Genomic DNA, 14,805 nt, shown 5'->3' on the forward strand with positions numbered 1-14,805 from the left:
CTTGAGCCCAGGAGGTTAAGGCTAGAGTAAGCTGTGATCGTACCACTCCAGCCTAGATAACAGAGCAAGACCCTGTCTCAAAAAAAAAAGAAAAAGAGAAATATAAGCAATCATTTAACAACATAGTAATGATACAAACCCATCCTTCAGGAGACTGCTGTCCTCACTTTAGATAATACTTACTTGAGGCCGGGCGCGGTGGCTCAAGCCTGTAATCCCAGCACTTTGGGAGGCCGAGACGGGCGGATCATGAGGTCAGGAGATCGAGACCATCCTGGCTAACACGGTGAAACCCCATCTCTACTAAAAATACAAAAAACTAGCCGGGCGAGGTGGCGGGCGCCTGTAGCCCCAGCTACTCGGGAGGCTGAGGCAGGAGAATGGCGTAAACCCGGGAGGCGGAGCTTGCAGTGAGCTGAGATCCGGCCACTGCACTCCAGCCTGGGCACAAAGCGAGACTCCGTCTCAAAAAAAAAAAAAAAAAAAAAAAAAAATAATACTCACTTGCCTTGATTTGTCAAGAATTGGAATTTGTCAAGAATTGGAATTTTGCTGATAAGTACCTACATCCAATGTCTATTGTTGCATAATAAATCACCCCAAAACTTAATGACCTAAAACAATAGTAATCACTTAACACCTCTCACAGGTTCTGTGAGAAATGTGAATGTGAATCAGGAAATCAGGAGTGGCCCATCTGAGCAGTTTTTGCTGAAGATCTCTAATAAAGTGAAGTCAGATGTTGACTGGAGCTACACTCAACTGAAGATTTGACTGGGGCTAGAGAATCTTTTTCCAAGGTGGCTTGTTCACATGACTGGCGAGGTGATGCTGGTTGTTGGCTAGAGGCATCAGCCCCTCTCCACATAGGCTTCTCCACAGAGCTGCTTGAATGTCCTCGAGGCATGGCAGCTAATTTTCGACCTAGCCTCAGAAACTATACACCATTACTACGGCTGCATTCTGTTGGTCAAAAGGCAGGAAAATGCATCTCACCTTTTGATGAAGGAATGTCAACATTTCATTGGAAAATAAAGTCCCAGAGTGCCCAACACTTGTATAGCAATGTATGGCTTTTTTTAAATGCCCTGTTTTTCAGATGAGGAAATTGAATCTCAGAGAGGTGGAGTAGCTAGTCTGAGGTCTCGGGTCTGGTGAGAAGGATGAAAGTCTGGTTCTTCTGACTCCTAGTATATGCTGGTGAAGCCTATCCAAGTTATCTTCTCCTCTCTCCCATATGCTATTGTAACTGAGAATCACACTGGGTTTTTTGTGTCTCCAGCATCTTCAGGATATGTGGGGCTGTCTTCATCCAGGTGCTTTAGATATGTCCTTATGTGGTATCTCCCTGTAACTTGTCATTTTATTGAGTTAGGCTGTAGGTCTTATGGAAGTACATTTCAACTAACTGGAATCTTTCTTACAAAAGTGCTTCATCAATGAAAAATGAAACATTTTCCAATATTGTTCATGCCATTTGCTTCAAAAATCTGAGAGACAATAATATTACAATATGTGTGTTCTTATTCTCTTTGATTATCCTGTTATTATTACATCTTATTTGTCCTTAAACAGGAAATAAGTAATCACTGCTTGCTTTCAGTAGTTTCTATATTACTTGGTCATCGTAAAAAGGAGGTTGTATCGTTTTTGATGTTCCGCCTGCCAGAATTAAAATCCAGCTGCCATAATCATTTTCTGTTATTCTTGGTTTCAGGTAAAACTTCCTTTTCCTGTAGATCAAATCACAGATCTTCCAAGGAACGATTTCCAGATGATGATTAAGATGCACAAGCTAACCTCAGAACAGTTAGAGTTCATTCATGATGTCCGACGGCGCAGCAAGAACCGCATCGCGGCCCAGCGCTGCCGCAAGAGGAAACTGGACTGTATTCAGAATTTAGAATGTGAAATCCGCAAATTGGTGAGTTGGCCCATCCATTGTGATCAGCAACCGGAAGTGACCAGGACCAATGTAAAGGAACAGCAAAGAAAGTTGGAAAAGTAGAAAGAAGAGTCATCCTTTGGGGAAGTTTGAGTTTATTTTTTAACAAGTTTCTCAACAGAAGTAATAGCTTTACATCTGCTCTGTGTGTGTGTGTGTGCGCGCGCGCACGTGTGCGCACACGCAGATGTGTAATAGTGTGTCAATATTTTATATCCTTCAGTCATTATTCATATAGAGGTAGTTCTTTTTTATTTTTCATCCAACATGAAAATAACTGATGTTGGCCAGGCGTGGTGGCTCACACCTGTAATCCTAGCACTTTGAAAGGCCAAGGCAGGTCGATCACTTGAGGTCAGGAGTTTGAAACCAGCCTGGCCAACATGGTGAAACCCCGTCTCTACTAAAAATGCAACAAGTTAGCCGGGCATGGTGGCGTGTGCCTGTAATCCCAACTGCTCAGGAGGCTGAGGCAGGATAATCACTTGAGCAGGGGTTGCAGTGAGTGGAGATTGCGTCACTGCACTCCAGCCTGGGTGATAGAGTGAGACCCTGTCTCAAAAACATAAATGAATAACTGATGTTAATTATGAGCATTTATGGACCAGGTATTCTTCTAAACGGTTTTTGTGGATGATCCCATTTAATCCTCACATTAACGCTATGACTTAGGCACTCCTTTATCCCCATTCACAGAGGAGGAAACTGCAATGCAGAAGGGTTGGGTAACTTCCCAGTACTTGGTGGAACTTGAATGCAAACCCAGGTGTCTGATTCCAAATCGTGTCTTGTACCACTGCTTTCTCCTGCCTCCTGACAGAAGAGAATGGATTCGAGATAGGACGCCTACCTGCAGCGGGGCCGTTGCTCAGGAGATGATCTCCTGGCATCCTTTGCAGCCCCAGGGCCCTTTCTTTTGCAATTCTGCCTCAAGGTGGCTGTCATAGCCATCCCTGTGCCTGAGAGTGTTTTGTCACAGAAAACAAACTCCCGTCTCCCAGGCTCCCCCATATACTCAGAGCTATGTGCCCCCACCTCTTCTCCTTGATAAGCAGCCATAAGCTACAGAAAGTAAATCCAGGTGACCTCTGGCTCCTGACTGTAGCTTTGAAGGCAGCCAACTCAACCTCCTTCAGCTCTACCTTTCTGCCACCAAATAACAGAAACTCATCTCAGGTGCCATGTCTGTGTCAGGCTGAAGAAGAGGGAGGCTGCATGGTGTGGTCATGATCTAAGTGTGGCTCCTCAGACTGTTCACAGCACCCTCTGGCCTCGTGGTGAGCCACCAGCTGATGAGAACCAAAGCGCAAGGATGAGATATTAGAAAAGCACAGGATATATGTTATCAAGATAGCCCTGGACTTCAGGGTTTTGTGGTGGTGGTGTTGTTGTTGTTGTTGTTGTTTTGTGTTTTCTTTTTTTTTTTGTTTTGACACTCACCAACCAGGGAAAATATCTGTCTTTAGTAGCTCCCATCACCAACAAAGAAAGTCCAAGCTTCTTAGTAGGACCTCTCCTGCCCTTTGTATTTCAGTCTGTAGCTGCCTCTCCAGTGTCACCATCCACTCCCTTCCTAGGACTTGATCCCTGATAAAATCAATCTCTGCACTTGTGCCTACACCATTTCCTCTCTGTCTTGGACATTCCTCTACTTTTTCTATCTCCTTTGTTCTTTTTTTTTTTTTTTTTTTTGAGACGGAGTCTCGCTCTGTCGCCCAGCCCAGGCTGGAGTGCAGTGGCGCGATCTCGGCTCACTGCAAGCTCCGCCTCCCGGGTTCACGCTATTCTCCTGCCTCAGCCTCCCGAGTAGCTGGGACTACAGGCGCCCACAACCGCGCCCGGCTAATTTTTTTTTTTTTGTATTTTTAGTAGAGACGGGGTTTCACCGTGGTCTCGATCTCCTGACCTTGTGATCCGCCCGCCTCGGCCTCCCAAAGTGCTGGGATTACAGGCGTGAGCCACCGCGCCCGGCCTATCTCCTTTGTTCTTTAAGAGTCAGGTCATGGCTGGGCACCATGGCTCACACCTGTAATTGCAGTACTTTGGGAGGTTGAGGCAGGAGGATCACTTAAGGCCAAAAGTTTGAGACTAGTCTGGGCAATATAGCAAGACCCCATCTCTGAATGAATGAGTCAGGTTATGCATCACGTCTCTAGGAAGCCCCTTTCCTGAGTCCCCCGTTAGGCTGGGCACCTGCCCATGGAACCCTGATCTGACCTCTGGCTTAGTGCTTATCACTTACTCTTGAGTTATCTTCACATATGTCTGTTTCCCCAGCCCCCAGCCCTCGACTGTCGTGTTCCTCAAGGACAAAGACAGTGACTTGATCATTTCTGAATATCCAGTGTTGGACCCATTGCTGGGGTCAAGAAAATGTCTGTTGCCCTAAAATTTGCTGGGTATTGTGACTTTTCAGTTCAGGGGATTATGAGTTTCTTCTTTCAAATATTTCTTTAACATTATTTACTTTTGTTAAACAACAAAATTTAATTTAAATCACATAAGGAGACAACGTTCCTGCTGGTGAGTGTGGGTCTTCTGAAAGCCTGCTGGGCTTAGGTAGTTAAGTCCACTGGGTGTGAGTCTACAGGGGCCTAGGCACGTGTCTATAGTGCCCTGCACTCCTCTTAAGGTAGTAAAATAACTTCAGTCACCCACATTTGAGAAATGCCTGGTTTTGGTAATTCGCATTCTGCTTAGTGTAGTGTTGTAATACTGAACAAATAAAATCCAAGCCACAGACCAGGTAGATATCTAAAGCACTTTGCCAGCATTTTTCAACTAAAAAACCAAAAGAGCATCATCTAGTTCTCCAACCACTTTTTGGCATCCCTTAAATAATGCGTTGTGTTTCGGTGCTGAATGAGAACACACTCGTCAGTGTGCGTGTGTGACTTACAGCTTCATGGTTTTAACCGAGGCGTGAGTTACACTGTCTTTCCTGCTGCTGTCACACGCAGCACCTCATTTTCTTCCCCCTAGAAAGTGGCATGGAACATTTAACAAATGAGTAGGCCTGGAGGGGTCAGTGCTTTGGCCAGGGCAATGTGGCAGAATGATCCTGGGGTTCCTCTCCCAGCGCCCAAGCAGTATTGGCCCTCACTTTGCAGATTTCTGTACTAAAAGGGGAGAGCTCCAGGTTGCACAGCCACCCATACAAGTTTTCTCCCCAAGGAGACATCCCAGATGTGTTTTGTTTCTTGTCTGCCACCCTGTGGCGGGGATGCAGTGTCCTGGCAGGGATGGCGTTGGTGGATGGAGCAGCTTCCACCTCTCCCCAGTCCCTCCCTGCCCAGTCCCCAGCAGGCCCTGCACTCACTCCCTACTCCCACGTCGTCTCCCACACACCCGCCACTCAGCTGTTGCAAACTCGCATAATGTATTTCTCTCAAGTTGCACTTCTACATCTGTTTATTTTTCCTTTTTAAAATGTATTTTCTTGATAAATTTATAAATATTTTAGCAGGTGCCCTTTCCTGGTATAAATCTGTCTTTCCAACACACATGCCCACGCCGCCTGCCAGATTGCGTTCATGTTACGGCACATGCAGTTCCCGTGTCAGAGACCTGTTCCTTGTGCATGTCGCATGCCTGCTCCTCCCTTTCTCCTCTTCATTTTCTCTCCCATCCTCTTCTCCTGCCTGCGCTTGCAAAGGGTTGGTGAGAACTGACTTCATGCTGCTTCAGATGCCCCTTTTCTTCATCCACTTCATTGTGTGTGCCTCATGGAACCCCATCTCCTCCCCTCACCCTCACGCAATTTTTCTTTTTTTTTCTTTTTTTTTTTTTTTTGAGATGGAGTCTCTCTCTGTCGCCCAGACTGGAGTGCGGTAGTGTGATATCGTCTCGCTGCAACCTCCACCTTCCCGATTCAAGCAATTCTCATGTCTCAGCCTCCTGAGTAGCTGGGATTACAAGCATGCCCAAACACACCCAGCTAATTTTTATGTTTTTAGTAGATACGGGGTTTCACCATGTTTGCCAGGCTGGTATCAAACTCCTGACCTCAGGTGATCCACCCACCTCAGCCTCCCAAAGTGCTGGGATTACAGGCATGACCCACCACGCCCAGCCCCCTTCCCACAAATGTTGATGGTAAAACCTTAATTAGTCTCCAGTCTGTTGCTGAAGTCATCTCTGTTGGGATGGTGAATTTCAGGAACACAAAAGCATGTGTAGGATTTTGTTTAAGGAGAAGAACATCTCAGAACTTTGGGCTAGTACGCAAGGGTTCAGGCTCCATCCTTCCTTCTCCCTTCCTGAGTCTGGGAGAATCGCTGCTCCAGACCCATTGCACATACCCCAGCTGTCCTAGAGAGGGTCCCTCGTGTTCAGTCTGCTCTGCTACCAAGGCCAGAGAGCCTGTGATGTTGGGTTCTATATGAAACTCCATATGTTAGGCAACCATAGGAAATTGCTGATGACTTTTTTGGGGTTTTTTTTTTCTAATACACTTTTTTTTTTGGTGGGGGAAGACAGGGTCTCGCTCTGTCACCCAGGGTGAGTGACACCATCTCACTCACTGCAGCTTCCACCACCTGGGCACAAGTGATCCTCCCACCTCAGCCTCCCAAGAAGCTGAAACTACAGGTGTGCGCCACCACACCTGGCTAATTTTTGTATCTTTTGTAGAGAAGGGGTTTTGCCATGTTGCCCAAGCTGGTCTCAAACTCCTGAGCTCAAGGGATCCACACAACTTGGCCTCCCATAGTGCTGGGATTACAGGTGTGAGCCACTGCACCCCAGCCTGGCTTACTTTTTTAGGAGCAGTTTTAGGTTCACAGCGAAATTGAACACACTATACAGAGAGTTCCCATATGTTCCTGTTCCCACACACACAGCCTCACCCACTGTCAGCATCCCCCACAAAGTGTACACATGTTAGTCAATGAACCTACACTGACACATCATCATCACCCAAGTCCGTAGTTTACGTTAGAGCTCGCTCTCAGTGTTGTACATTCTGTGGGTTTGGACAAATGTATAATGACATAGACCCGCCAGTCTAGTGTCATACAGAGGCTTTCACTGCCCCCAAATCCTCTGTGCTCCACCTGTTCAACCCCCTTTACCCCTGGCAACCACAGATCTTTTTACTGTCTCCATAGTTTTGCTTTTTTCAAAATGTCATGTAGTTGGAATGGTGGATTTTTGCCTTTCAAAAATGGCAACCTGATACATTTGGGGGAGATTTTCAATCACAAGATTGGGACTGAGAGTTTTTAACTTAACTCTCTGCAAACCCCAAATTCTGGGAAACCAAAACATTGACTCCGAAGTTTTCTGATTGGTGACAATTTTGCTGGTTGTTTGCCTGGGCCTTGGAGAGGAATGAAGAGGTGTCCTGGGGAAGATGTTGGCGTCAGCAGCCCGTCTGGATGGGCTGCTCAGATGGGAGGTGCGGCAGAAACCCCTGTCTGGGCTCCCTCAATATGTATCTTTTAAGTTTCTAGAGCCTGACCTAGTCATTCTTGAGTTACATTATAATGGAGGATGCAAAACAAAGGCTGGAAAACCTCCTGAAACGAGGCCTTCGGTCCTCCAATTCAGGCTTGATCAACCCTTCTCTTTTTTTGTCTGCTGTCCAGGTGTGTGAGAAAGAGAAACTGTTGTCAGAGAGGAATCAACTGAAAGCATGCATGGGGGAACTGTTGGACAACTTCTCCTGCCTTTCCCAGGAAGTCTGCCGAGACATCCAGAGTCCCGAGCAGATCCAGGCCCTGCATCGGTATTGCCCTGTCCTCAGACCCATGGACCTGCCCACAGCCTCCAGTATTAACCCTGCGCCCTTGGGTGTTGAGCAGAACATTGCAGCCTCCCAATGCGCAGTGGGGGAAAATGTGCCCTGCTGCTTGGAGCCAGGCGCAGCTCCCCCCGGACCCCCCTGGGCACCCAGCAACACCTCCGAGAATTGTACCTCTGGGAGGAGGCTAGAAGGCACTGACCCCGGAACCTTCTCAGAGAGAGGAGGACCTCCTCTTGAACCCAGGAGCCAAACAGTGACCGTGGACTTCTGCCAGGAAATGACTGATAAGTGTACAACTGACGAACAGCCCAGGAAAGATTACACCTAGTGACTCGGCTCTGCCTCCCGGTCTGCACACCTCTCCCATCCAGGCATTCTTCAGTCAGCCTGTGGCACTGTTCATCTGCTGTCCCGAAGAAACCGAGAACACATTTGGTGCACACTACAGCGGTCTTAGCAGCAATACTGTTCCGAAGTAGTCTCTCCTCTTCTCGAGCAGGAGTGATAGATAGTTACCTTCACAATGGTGCTACCCCTTGCCCAGGCAAGGAAAGACAGCAGTGATGATACTGTCTGTCTGTGGCTCAATTTCAGTCTTCACAGGGATAGACTACAACACCTCTAGGCCCCAACCACGGATTTTTTTTCTCAGTGGCCCATGTCACAAACCCTATCTCAGGAATTTCTTCTGAATGTTCAATTTTTTTCATTGAAGACAGCTTCTATACACATCAAAGTTTTATAGCTAGACTGTACATATTATATATAATATATATATAAAATATATATATATATCCATATGCAAAAGTCCTGCATGCCTCAACTTTCTCATCCTAAAACTGGAAACTTATTTCTCATTTAGAAACAGGTTCCAACATTCCTCTTCTTTTGTCTCTGATACTAGAACTAGTTTGGTAACTGTTAACATGGTCATTTTTCTTGCTTCACAGTTCAATTTTCAATTTGTGCTTATTTATGGACAAAATTCAGTGTTGGAAGCTTTTTCCCAAGGTTTTAGTTCAGATTTCTTTTTCGTTTGGTTTGGTTTTGGCACCGCCACGTGGTGTCATTTGAGTATTGTGGGTTTGTTTTTTGTTTGTTGGGGGGGGTTTTGTTTGTTTTTGGTTTTTTTGTTTTTTTCCTTGCAGATACTGTACAGTGATGGTCAACTTTGCCACTTGCACTGAGTTTTGGGTCAAACCTATTTTCTTAAATGAAGTTGTAACTTCAGTATAACTCAAGTATACTGTATGTTCTTTGCTTTTAGTTTAAAAAGTAAAACATTTTAGCTAATTAAAAAGCACTCAGGTGATAATTATGTAGGAAAAACAATCTTGCCAAATAATGAATTCATCCTAGGATGTGTAGACAATAATCTGCTTGAATATTTTTATATTTCACCTCCTCCCCACCTTTCCCTAAGCAAAGTTTAAATGCAGATAGTTCAGAGTTGATGCTGGATGTTCAGATTCCTACGTGGGGAGAGAGTTTGGACATCTCACTCAAAAGTACATCAGAAAAACAGGAATCCATGATTTTATACCAGAACTCAGCAGGCATTGGCTCCTAGAAATCAAGCTAGAACGTTTTCACCCAGGGAGTAAGTCCCATTCATTTCAACACGTCCTGAGGCCTCGGCTTGCTCTGGAAGTGTTGTGCTGTAGGACCTGCCCCCCTGAAGGACGGGGCCAACCAGCCACCGGCTTTCCTGCCCAGGCTCGGCCTCCCAGGACATCTGGCCTGAGGGGATTTGAATCACAGCCCCGAAGGTCCTGCCTTCACCCTGTTGGGAGAGAGCAGGACATCCTGGCATCTGCGATCCATCCCTGACACAGGCTGACACATTCTTTCTCCTTTCCTTCTCCAAAGGCTTGGAGTTGTCTTCTGAGGTTTTTCTGCCAGTCTCTTGTCTGAAGGCAGACTTCATTCTGAGGCTTTGGACAAGCTATCACCGGGAGCCCTCCCTGTCCCCTTCCCGAATCACACATATACCCTACCCTCACCTGATGATAATTTTCTCTTCTTGCTGCAAAACTGGTTGACTTGCAACCCAGAGAGAGCAGCTTCCCTTGGCTCTGGGGGCGTGTTGGCCCCAGCCACGTTTACAGGAAGGTGTGCCCCAGAGGAGGAGGAATCAGCTCCCTCGCTCCAGTGGCCTTGGGTCTGGGTCTCACTGAGCAGCCCGAGGACCACTCCAGCCCGGCTGGGGAAGAGAGTCCTGAACGGTTTGATGTGGGGACGGGGTGGTGGGCAGTGGGGAATAGATGGTTGACTTTGTTTCTTTCTTTGTGCCATTGTTTGGACAATATTAAAGCTGCATGTAAAAGGGGAAATTAGTATACGATGTAGGCGAACAGTGAAATCATAGTAACATATGTTTTAGTATTATTAACTTTTTTCTGTACAAATATTAGCACTAAATGTTTAAATATGTATGAATGCCAGAAATTTGTCAGTTCATGCAGTAGGATAAAAAAAAAAAAAAAAAAAGGCTCTTTTTAAACAGTTCCACTTTTAAAACCTGCCTCTGGGTTTTTGTTTTTTCTCGTGTGTGTGTGTGTGTTTGTGTGTGTGCGTGTGTGTGTGCTTGTCTGAAACAGATCTTGATAAAGCTCTGTGTTGGAGCTGCTGGTTTTTGTTATGGTTGTTGGAATTTCTTGGCCTACTAGGACAGTTCTGTGCTTCACCGTGAGGTTTGCCTTTGTGGAAAACTGGTGACAGCGAGAATATAAACTCAATGTGAATCACGTGGTACTTCACAGGCGTGTGTTATGGTGGAGTCAGCTGACAGTATTTTGCTTTTTAACTCTATTGTTGCCTTTCCAAGTGACCTCACCTCTTCTTTTAGAAAAAGAACACTTTCTGCTCGTATCATAACCAGGTCCAACCCAGCTTCTTGGCATGAGGTTTACCCTGGTAACAACTCATGTGCAACTGGTAGTCTTGACCACATTCCATCCATTTCCCCAGGTTTCTATGTTCAGTAGCCCAGACCTGTTTGGCAGTCATTTCTAGGAGGGGCAGGGTCTCTTTATTTCTCTCCACCCTAATTCAGACCTCACCCTCCTCCCACCAACCCCTGCCTCGCTTTTCTTCCTCTTCCCCCAACCTAACTTCTGCCATGGGAACTGGTTAAAAACACTGCTCTAAAAACCATCTTCCAGTTTCGTAGGGATTTCTAACAAGTTATCTCATTCATAATACACCATGAACCGTGACTAGCTTCGTGCAGTTGTTCATGTGATGTGTGCGTGTCTTTTCCTATTCGGAACTGTGTGCTTGTCAAAATTATTTCTGGGTTGATTCAAAGGGAGGACTTGCTGGGGACCAGAATCCAAACGGCCTCAAGTGGAATTTTAAAACCCAGCCTGTCTCTTTTCCCTGGGATCCGTCGGTCAACCCCACACCTTTTAAGAAAAGAAAAAGCAAGTGAACAGCAAGGAAGAGTATTTGCACAGTACAGGGACATTTGGTGGTTTTTAAGGCTCTTTTACAAAAATAAGAGACCCTCCAACCACAGGCTGTTTAGGAGGATGCCTGCTTGGGTCTCCAAATGGCTGGGGTAGGAATGGTTGTTGGGGCAGAGCCAGTGGAGATGACCCTGAGACTAATGAACATCCCACCTAAATCCAGTCCTCCCCTTGGATCTGCCTTTGTCCTGCTTGTGTCTCCAGGCAACCTCTCTTCAAGTTGGTCAGGCTTTGGGCAGGTGAGTGCTTTGCTGTATGTGTTTGTTTCTCTGTGTTATCTGGGGGTGCCTTGATTAAAACTGAACTTCATTACATACTGATTCTGGAACAAAACTGTTAGAAAAACTTCAAAAAAAAAAAAAAAAAAAAAAGCTGACAAAGTTACGAGGCCATCCTGCTACTTCTCTTCTCAGTTGCCAGCAATGACTCAGGCGTCAGAGGCGATGCTGCAGTGGGAAACCTGACTCTGTGCGTCTGCAACTGTATGTTGTGCGAGTAATTTATTAACTGTCTTTCTAAAGGTTTGCTGCTTTTAAGATGCACTCTAATTCAGGATGTAATCCTTATATTGCTTTTCCAAGGAAGTAAAAAAAAAAAAGGCTAGTGATTAGTATGACAACTGCCACTACTCCTTCAAAAGGAGCCAGGACCAGCGACAGGACTCATAAGAGGACTGGCTAAAGTGAAGTGTGCACAGTGTGAAGTTTAATGCTGTTGTCAAGAGGCCTAAACCCACATTTTCTCTTTTAATATTTTATGATTGCCATCAAAGAAGAAGAAAAAGAAGGAACAAAGGTTTGAAAATGATAAGCCTGTTAAGACACCAAAAACTCCTGTCCCGTGAAGCTGCTTGACATCCTGTGCAGTAGCATAATCCTCTCACAATGAGGAAGAGCTGCCTGCAAAGCTTTCTCACGTCCCTATTTGGCTACCTACTTCTCTACATTATGCCCCATTTAAACTAGGAGCTGTTTTAGAAATGACTTCAAACTGCTCCACTGTTGCTTACAGTTTAGGAGGAGTCTCAGATCCATAAAGGAGCAAGAATCAAGTTTGGTCCTCAAATGACTGTAAATAGACTAAAGAACAAGGTGTTTTTTTGTTTTTGTTTTTGTTTTTATTTTTTAAGAATAAAGCTGTTCGTTGTACCATGGGTTAGTGTTTCTTCCCCAGGTTGAACACTGTGTTGGAAGTTCGATTTCTGGTGAGCCAGTCCACAGTACAATGCCCTGCTGTGGAGTTGGTATTCATACAGGAAGTCTGTGTGCACGAGGCATTGTGTGTTGAAAGTGTATGTTGATAGTACTGCCCGAGCCATCTCATGACCCCAGCATCCAAAACCGATGCTGTAGAACAGAACATATTTGTACACAAATAGTGTGTGCAAATAGCATTTGTACATAGAAAAGTCTTATTGTGGCAGATTGAGGATAAATTATTCAACTGACGGTGCAAAAACATTACTTGCAAAGAAAAGTAAGTTTATAGTATTTTCCTACACTCCACCCTGGGAGATGATATTTCTATCAAATGAATATCAGTGCATTTTAAATGTAATATGAAAACGATGCTGCCATTTTGTGAAGAATACCCACTTGGTTGCAGAGGCCAACTTTCATAGCTTTGATTTAATGTTGTGACATGGTGTATGCATATCGCTGTCAAGCAATGGATAAACAGCTCTGACTTTCATTCTCATTCCAGTTTATTGACCTCAGATAAAACACTGGCCCTTCTTAGAAGCAGAAGTGCACCAAGACCATTCATTTCAGGTAGACTCACATTCAGTGCCAAGCGCTCCCATGGGAATAATCAGACGCATATGTTGCGAAAGAGTGAAGGGACTTGGACAAAGGGGTTTTCCTACAGATGGATGCTCAGTCTTCTACCAAAACATGTTTGGAGGCAGAAGTGTGACCTCCCCTTAAGTCCCAACAATGTATTTTGTGTGTGCAAATCCTGGGATGCCTGTTCACGCTCTGACATAAAGACATGGCACCTCTAGTGAGTGATCAGGAAGATTCCATATGTGTTTGGGAGCTTCAGGTGCTTGTTAGACACAGTGAGCCATTCAAGGCAAGCAGCACCTTTGCTAGTGAGGCCAAGAGGGCCTGTGACAATTTGTTCCAGAACCAGTCTGATGCAAGTGCACCTCTAATATATGCCTTACAAACTCCAGAGGCCATATTCAAAACAGGGTCTTCTCAGTGTATGCAAGGGGCCGCAGCCCCTCTTCTCTTCCTCCCCAGGTTGAACAATACGGACAGTTTTCACACATATCTACCTGTATAACCCTCTGTACCTCTCATAACTGGTCAACGACTGTAACAGGTTACATCAGGTGTTTTTCTACATACTTTTTACACAGATTCTATGCGATTAATGTAACTTAATTCAATGCATCATTTTATTGTACTAGTTCTTAGGCTTGTCCTTATTTTTTTCTAAGTGATTGTGGTTTTTCTTGTGGTTTTTATTGTAAAAATGAAAGGCTGTTGATGCTTATTCTCTGTAACTAAGAATTTTTACCTTTTGGGGAAAAAAAGCATTGCTATGAACTAATGAATTGAAACTTCATTTACTCATTGTAAATACACTATTGTGCAAAAAAAGTTTTCACTCAATTGAATTGCTAGTGTTAACTGAATTTTGTCTAGACACCATTTCTGTTGATGAAATAAAGACATATCATTATGCATTGTAAACTGATTTTCTTTCTCTCTGATCCCTGTGTTCCAAATTACAGAATGAGAAACCTCAGGAAATCTTTTCTCCTAGAGGCCGTTTCTCTTCCTCTGACTTAGACCCTTACTTGCTACCTGATTAATCTGATTAGGAATCTTTAAAATTTGATAATATTAATGTGATTCCTAAACTCTGAATTTTAAAAATCCCTAGTGCCTGTGAGAGTAGATAAAAGGCTTTAAGCCCAATTTCTCGGTTTTGATATTGTGCTATCACCATGCAGGATGTTACCACGGGAGGAAACTGGGTGATGGGTATCATTTCTTGCAATTGCATGTAAATCTGCAATTATATCCAAAAAAAGGCTTAATTTTTAAAAAACTAAATGAAAGTAAATGAGAAAGAACATTAAACCAACACCAAGATGCAATGAGTTGCAAGGAAAGATGTGTAAAGTTGTGGTTGAGGAAACCACACAGTCCCACATCAGCTAGTGAGGGGGTACGTTCTGAGAAATGCATCCTTACACAATTTCATATTGTGAGAACATCAGGGTGTGCCGCACCAACCCAGATGGGAAAGCCTATGACACACCTAGACTATATGCTCCTAGGCTGCAAACTGGTGCAGCATGTAACTGTACTGGATATGGTAGGCAATTGTAACACCAGGGTAAGTATTTGTGTATCTTAACATAGAACAGGTGTGGTAAAAATAGGGTTTGCAGTCTTACGGAACCACTGTCATATATTCGTTCCATCATTGACCAAAACATGGTTATGCCACGCATGACTGTACAGTTTAAAAGGTGTATTCTAAAAGTGTATTTCATAGTTGTGTCTTAGGTTTTAACGTAAAGAGAAAAGAGATCAAATGGTGGGCAGGTCGAGTGGCCATGAGCAAACACTGGACTCAGAGGTGAGAGAAAGTCACTAGAGCAGAGCAGGGACGGTCTGAGC

At 44.7% G+C, this 14,805-nt stretch overlaps 1 protein-coding gene across 13 annotated transcripts in view; it reads left to right on the top strand.

Moving 5' to 3' along the window:
* LOC105496587 (BTB domain and CNC homolog 2) overlaps positions 1–13,866 on the top strand; it is a 368,815-nt gene extending 354,949 nt beyond the window's left edge. For all 13 annotated transcript variants that reach the window (XM_071096722.1, XM_071096719.1, XM_071096716.1 and 10 more), the window contains 2 exons: positions 1,718–1,924; positions 7,534–13,866. In XM_071096722.1, the coding sequence (XP_070952823.1) occupies positions 1,718–1,924; positions 7,534–8,019 (693 nt within the window). In that variant the 3' untranslated portion in view covers positions 8,020–13,866. The remainder of the gene's footprint in view (positions 1–1,717; positions 1,925–7,533) is intronic.
* Positions 13,867–14,805: the final 939 nt, after the last annotated feature.

This window comes from Macaca nemestrina, chromosome 5 (genome assembly GCF_043159975.1).
Source record: "Macaca nemestrina isolate mMacNem1 chromosome 5, mMacNem.hap1, whole genome shotgun sequence".
Taxonomy (NCBI): Eukaryota; Metazoa; Chordata; class Mammalia; order Primates; family Cercopithecidae; genus Macaca; species Macaca nemestrina.